This window comes from Aegilops tauschii, chromosome 6 (assembly GCF_002575655.3).
Source record: "Aegilops tauschii subsp. strangulata cultivar AL8/78 chromosome 6, Aet v6.0, whole genome shotgun sequence".
Taxonomy (NCBI): domain Eukaryota; kingdom Viridiplantae; phylum Streptophyta; class Magnoliopsida; order Poales; family Poaceae; genus Aegilops; species Aegilops tauschii.
The window spans coordinates 394,264,585-394,271,436 of record NC_053040.3 but is presented as its reverse complement, the minus strand read 5'-3'; the positions used below and the strand labels follow the sequence as shown (position 1 = coordinate 394,271,436).

The 6,852-nt window shown below is 44.0% G+C and overlaps 1 protein-coding gene across 1 annotated transcript; it reads right to left on the bottom strand.

Annotated features, from left to right (window-relative positions):
• LOC109781987 (outer envelope pore protein 16-3, chloroplastic/mitochondrial) lies at positions 1-5,739 on the bottom strand. The gene is made up of 3 exons (XM_073502083.1): positions 5,561-5,739; positions 5,051-5,372; positions 1-406 (listed from the first exon to the last, which is right to left on the bottom strand). Exons 2-3 carry the CDS (start codon positions 5,352-5,354, stop codon positions 258-260), a joined length of 453 nt encoding a protein of 150 aa, XP_073358184.1. The 5' UTR covers positions 5,355-5,372; positions 5,561-5,739; the 3' UTR covers positions 1-257.
• Positions 5,740-6,852: the final 1,113 nt, after the last annotated feature.

Sequence of the window (6,852 nt, the reverse complement as noted above, 5' to 3'; positions counted from 1 at the left end):
TTTCGTAAAACCGCAACTTCAATCAGGGGTTGGGGTAACAATATTGTGTCACATGTGATTATTATCATAACCAACGATGAAGCAAAATAAAGCAAGATATTTATTCCAGGTCTGTTGTATTGCCCTCGAGCAAAACAAGTTACTACAGCTTTGCAAAGGAACTAGGTGCATCAGCAAAACAGACATAACAGCACGCATCAGCTCAAAAATTCACCGAGCTGGTTTGCATGATTTGTGCTACAAGTAGACAACCTTGGTCAATGCGCAGGCTCGGGCTTCTTTTCCGTTGTGTATGCATGGTACGCTTTTCCATTGTCCACTCTGGTAGTATTACCACCAACGTCCAGGATGGCAGATGTGAATGCCAGGCTAGAACCACCGATGAGGGCAGACTTAATGCTCTTTCCTGTCAATCGGCACAGTTAGAAGTCTTCCTAGCCAATAATACTGGTTCATATGAATACGAATATGAATATAATTACACTAATAAAGAGGTTGTCGACATGATCATGAAACTAACATGATGGGGCACATACCAAGACTTGCACTGGTGGATTCGCATGCAGTGGTGACTGATTGGAATAATGTTGACAATTTGTGGAATATGATCTATCTGACTGGGATATCCTAGATGACTATTTGTCACTGGATCCAATATCAAAATTCTGTATGGGATTTTTAGCGGTAACTGGATTCATATTTCTGATGCCCACATGCATGATCTGGAATAATACCACTTGGGTTCTTCAAGTTGCATAAATAGAATCCGTGATATTATGCAGATTAACCAGGAGCCATGCAACATGCTACATAACACCAGAGCCAGAGTTGGACTCTGTTAGTCTTTTTTGTGCTCCATACATGCCACTAGGACAGTGCTATTTTATGGCATGGCAAACATACATAAATAATGATCTCATGATTCAAACCAATTCCACGAGTCTAATGGGCTGCCAGAGGATAAGATTTAGTTTAGCCCTGTCTAATTCAGATTCATTACAAGGCAAATGGCTTATGTTGTATCACCAAACAAGTTGGGGGAGGAGTCCGTTAAGAGAGACCTGAAGGATTGGAGTATCACCAAAGAACTAGCTATGGACAGGGGTGCGTGGAAGCTTGCTATCCATGTGCCAGAGCCATAAGTTGGTCGCGAGATCTTATGGGTTTCACCCCTACCCCAACTTGTTTGGGACAAAAGGCTTTGTTGTTGTTGTTGTTGTTGCAAATGGCTTATTAACATCATTGCTGCACCTTGATCGTTAGGTAAAAAGGTACAGGCCCTCTTTGGATGATTCAGTACTTAAAAATCTCAATATTCATAAACAACGATTATTGATCAGTTTCCCATGAAATACAACAGTTTATGAGAACCAGTTTTTTATAGTATTGAGACAGGATCAATGTGTTTGATAGTTGCAGTATTTAGTAATAGTGTTATGTCCAAAGTGTAGGAAGGTCAACTGTCTGTTGTTACTCAGATTAAAAGCACATGCTCAACAACAATATCTACATTCAAGTTATAACAATAAGGAGGGCGGGCCTGGCGCAGTGGTAAAACCATGTCTACAAGTCATCATATAGCTAGTTGTACGCAGAAATGTTTTTTAGTTAAATATAATAAATATATCTGACGTAGGAATATGATCTGCTTCCTTTTTCGGTTCTTTAGGTTAATTTCTGAAGAAAAGAGGGAGATAAAACTGAAGTGGATGCAGACATGATCATCCAGAAACGTAGTCAATTTTGTACGCTTGACTTCAGTTTAGCAGACTTCCAAGAATATTTAAATATTATTAGTATTTACCACACTATGATATCATAAAACTCTGTAGTTTGTTGTATCCAAACACCTCGAATTTTTCTATAACATATATCTCTGGAACCCAACAACAACAAAAACAACAACAACAAAGCCTTTCAGTTCCAAACAAGTTGAGGTAGGCTAGACTTGAAACCCAGAAGATCTTGAAACCTAGTCATGGTTCTCGCACGTGGATAGCTAACTTCCATGCAGCCCTGTCCATGGCATATCTCTGGAACCCATAGTATCCAAAAACTCCAAAAATATAACTTATCAAAACTGGATCCAAATAGTACTATTCTTGGTTAATACAACCAGAGCTAAGCAAGGGAAGCCATTTTGCGGAAACATGATAAGTCTAATGTGAATTGTGAAATGCAGTATACATGTCTGACCCGTATCTGTCCACGCAATAACTCTTACTGCGTAGTCACCAGAAGCCAATGACTATAGGAGCATAAACTATGCCATCACCCAATATTAGGATGGGTCAATCCAAAATGCTCCAGATCTGACATATCTAAGTAACTGTTCCTCAAACAGGAGAATCATACTTTAATTTAGTGTGGTTCTCCAATATCATTACAAAAGGAGGAACACTTTCAAGCCATTTTGCGGAAACATGATAAGTCTAATGTGAATTGTGAAATACAGTATACATGTCTGACCCGTATCTGTCCACACAATAACTCTTACTGCGTAGTCACCAGAAGCCAATGACTATAGGAGCATAAACTATGCCATCACCCAATATTAGGATGGATCAATCGAAAATGCTCCAGATCCGACATATCTAAGTAACTGTTCCTCAAACAGCAGAATCATACTTTAATTTAGTGTGGTTCTCCAATATCATTACAAAAGGAGGAACACTATCAAGGTATTTATGAGAACCACAGTATTGAGACAAGTTCAATGTGTTTGGTAGTTGCAGTAATTAGTACTCCCTCCGTAAAGAAATATAAGAGCGTTTAGAGGATCTAAACGCTCTTATATTTCTTTACAGAGGGAGTATAGTGTTATGTCTAAAAGTGTAGCTAGGATAACAATTTGTTGTTTAGAAGACCATGTTCAACAACAATATCTACATTCAAGTTTTAAGTTTTCATAATAACTTCAATATCGATAAAGGTTCGTACACAAAACCGAGCGCATAAGTCATCATACAGTTAGTTGTACCCAAATACTTTTTCGAGTTAAATATAATAAATATATCTAACACAGGGAATATGATCTGCTTCCTTTTCCTGTGCTTTAGGTTTATTTATGAAGAAAAAAGAATATAAAACTGAAGTGGATGCAAACATGACCATCAAGAGATGTACTGGACTTTGTTGGCTTAACTTCAGTTTTTTTAAAAGGCATTCAGCACACTTACAAAATCCTTAAATATTACTATTAGTATTTACCATGCTATGATTTCATAAACCTCTGGAATTTGTTAATAATGTATATCTCTGGAAGCCATAGTATCCAAAAACTCCAAAAATACTACATATCAAAATTGGATTCAAACACTATTCTCGGTGAATCTTAGCTTACCATACCCAGTTAGAATAAAACTGTTTAGGCCTTTAGCAGTTTAGCTTAATACGACCAGAGCTAAGCCAGGGAACCCATTTTATGAAAACATGGCAAGTCTAATGTGAATTGTGAAATCCAACTCTTACTGCGTAGTCACCAGAAGTCAACTACATATAGGAACATAAACTATGCCATCATCCAATATTAGGATCATGGATTTCGAGTCGCTCGACTAGTCGTCGACTAGTCGCAGTTCCAGGGCCGACTCAGCCTCTCGACTCGACTCCTGGGATGAGTCGAGCGACTCGCGCGACTAGTCTCGACTAGTCGTGGTTTTTGGGTCGAACGACTCGAGACAGCGCTGGATCTGGAGCACTCTCCCGCTGCTGATGCTGCCTCGCTGCTGCTGCTGCGCCCTTGCCGCCGCGCTGCTGCTGCTTCTGCACCCCCGGCCCCACATCCCCCGCTGCTGCGCTGGCCGCCGCCGCTGCTGCTGCTGAAGCTGCAGCGGCAAGAGGAGCGGGCTGGGAGGAGGAGCGGTGGCAAGAGAGCTGCTGCAGGGGAGTTGAGAGATCCATCGCTGGGAGGAGTGGTGGACTGGTGGCAAGAGAGTGGCAGCAGAATGTGTGGCGGCTGTGGTGAGGGAGGAGGGAGTGTGGATGGTGGATTAGGTCACGGGAGGAGTATATAGCTACTAGATGGGCTTTTGGGCCACAGGGAAGTGCATAACTAGTGGCCCATCTCTCAGTTGGCCCTGGTTACTGCTGCTGGTGGTGTGCTCCTCCCCTCCTCCCCTGGTTGCTGCTGCTGCTGTGCACTTGTGCTCCTCTCCTGACTGCCTGCTGCTTAACTCACATCGACTCGTCGCCATGTCGACCGTGAATCTAGACTAGTCACGACTAGTCTAGAGTCCCCCCCCCCCCAGCGACCCGTCGACTCGAAAACATTCATTAGGATGGACCAATCCAAAATGCTCCAGATATGAGATATCTAGGTAACAGTTCATTAAATAAGCTAATCACTCTTTCATTTAATGTGATTCTCCAAATATCATTTATAAATGGAGGACACATTCAAGGTATTTAAGATTCTACTCCCTTCGTCCCACAATATAAGATCATTTTTCAAGCTATGTTAGTTTGAAAAATGTTCTTATATTATGGGACGGAGGGAGTAACAAACATCTGATTGAACTATAAAATTAAGGCCCATCAGTTTATTCAGGTTTACTAACAAACTTTTATCATTATGCGTGGAAATAATTCTCAAAAAATATTTCCCAAAAGAAACTGTGTCCAATGGCATGAATAGAACTTTCATTGATACAAGGACCTAGCGAAAATCATTTCATCAAGCTGCAATAGGAACAAATACTTACAGCTGAACTGCATTTCAAAATGGGCAAAGTTTGAGTGATTTTAACCTATGATCTAATGGCAGTGATTGTCAGAGAGCAGGCAATGTTATTTAATCAACCAATCATAGTGCATCTAACAGAACCCAGTTCGTGCAAAATAGATCATCTTATTATCATAGTAAGTACTAGTCGAACACAATGCAGGTTGATACCCACATGACTGCATTGAATATTGACCAAAAACACAGAGAAATGACGCAATCCCCCAGTTTATCACGATCCATTAGAGAATGCAAATCTCGGTGATCAGAATCTATAAACCAAGTTGCACGCACATCTGTGGGGAGCGGCGAGAGCCTGTATCTAACCTCTGTAGCCATAAACGGTGGCGCCGGAGACGAAGGCGCCGATGGCTCCGTTGACGAAGTCGCGCTTCTTGCGCTGGCTCTGCACAATCTGCTCCACGCCGATGTAGAGCCCTCCGACGGCGGCGAAAGTGACCCCGTAGCTGCCGCACATCTTGAGCGTCCGGACGAGGCCCGGGAGCGCGACGTGGCGCTCCACCCGGGGCACGTCGTACCAGGTGGCGACGATGGTGCCCCAGATGGTGCCCGCGGCCAGGCCCGTTACGGCGCCCTTCACCGTCTTCGTCGCTGGCGAGTCATCCTCCATCGCGCCCTTTCCCACTTCCTGCGAGAGCAACATGAAAAAAATTAACGCCCGCTCGAGCTCGTGAGCCGAGGAACCCTAGCGCGAGATTCGAGATCTGGCAGAAGGAGAGCGCGGTCTGCTCGATTTGATCGGAGGCCCGAGCGACGCGATCAGCGGGCGTCCGGTCTGAGAGGTGCGCGTGGTGGGGAGGGAGGGCTGGGGCTTACCTGCGCAGCGTGTGCCGGCGGCCGCGTGCCGAGGCGGAGGCGGAGAAATGGTTGGGATTTTCGGGGCGGAAGGGAGGAGTTGGGGGTGGAGACGGGAGAGGGGATCGCGTCGTGGGACGGTGGGAGTGCGGGTGAGAGAGAGTGAGACGGGCGCAGTGGCCGCCTCGGATCGGCGATGCTCGCTCGGCCGCGCCGTTCGCGTCAGGGTTTCGGCCCGGTCGCTAGGCCCACCATTTCACCATGTACGACATCTCTCATGGGCTTCCAAAGCCCTGTTTGGATAAAAAAATATTTAGATCTCCGGTTCCAAAATTCGAATTTAAACCAAGTACTGAGACTATCTCGAGAAATGCCTCCTATCTGGACTTCATGAACTCATGGGCAACCAAGATAGACGGTACTCACACGATGTAACACATAGTGTTACATTCTTTCATAATCTCTGCCCAACCGCGAGGGAGAAACTTGAGTCGGTCCACAATGATTTGCATCACTGGGATCGGCGTGCGTGCTGAAGGAGCCTCATAGATGACTCTTTAATGCACAGAAAGAACTAGATGAACTTATGAGAAGAACTCCAACAGAGAAGGTGAGAATGAAGCAAAAAGAATTAGCTCTATATGTTGAAAATCTGTTAGAGCAAGATGAGATATATTGGTCACAGAGGGGAAGAGTAAGTTGGCTCCGGCGTGGCGACCGCAACACTGCCTACTTCCATCACATTGTGTCGGCCAGGAGACGGAGGAACCTAATAAAAAAAGCTTAAGAATGACTCGGGCGGTTGGGTCGAAGGGAATGAGGACCTTCGGCCTCATGAGAGACTACTTTGGCAATTTGTTTACGACCAACGCAGGGGTGATCGACCCCTGTTGGATTGCATCAAGCCTACCGTATCCAGTTATATGAATGATCTACTGATTTCAAATTTTACTAGAGAAGATGTCAGAAAAGCTCTTTTTCAGATTGGGGACGTGAAAGCTCCAGGCTCAAATGGACTTCATGCGATCTTTTTTAAGCGATTCTGGCATATGTGGGGGAGGAACTCACAGATGAGGTTCTTGATGCTATAAATAAAAAGAAGATTCCGGGTGGATGGAATTCAACTAATGTTGTCCTCATTCCCAAAGTGGAAAACCCAGAGGTAATAACACAGTACATGCCTATTTCTTTATGCAATGTAATCTACAAGATTATATCTAAGATGCTTGCAAATAGGCTTAAGAAAATATTACCAGAGGTTATATCTCCAACTCATAGTGCTTTTGTACCTGGTAGGCTCATTACTAATAATG

Excerpts from the sequence above, each read along its gene's own strand:
- LOC109781987 (XM_073502083.1), bottom strand. The coding sequence starts at position 5,354 with ATGGAGGATGACTCGCCAGCGACGAAGACGGTGAAGGGCGCCGTAACG. Across the intron at positions 407-5,050 it reads CACCGTTTATGGCTACAGAG|GAAAGAGCATTAAGTCTGCC; the intron begins GTTAGATACAGG and ends GCCGATTGACAG.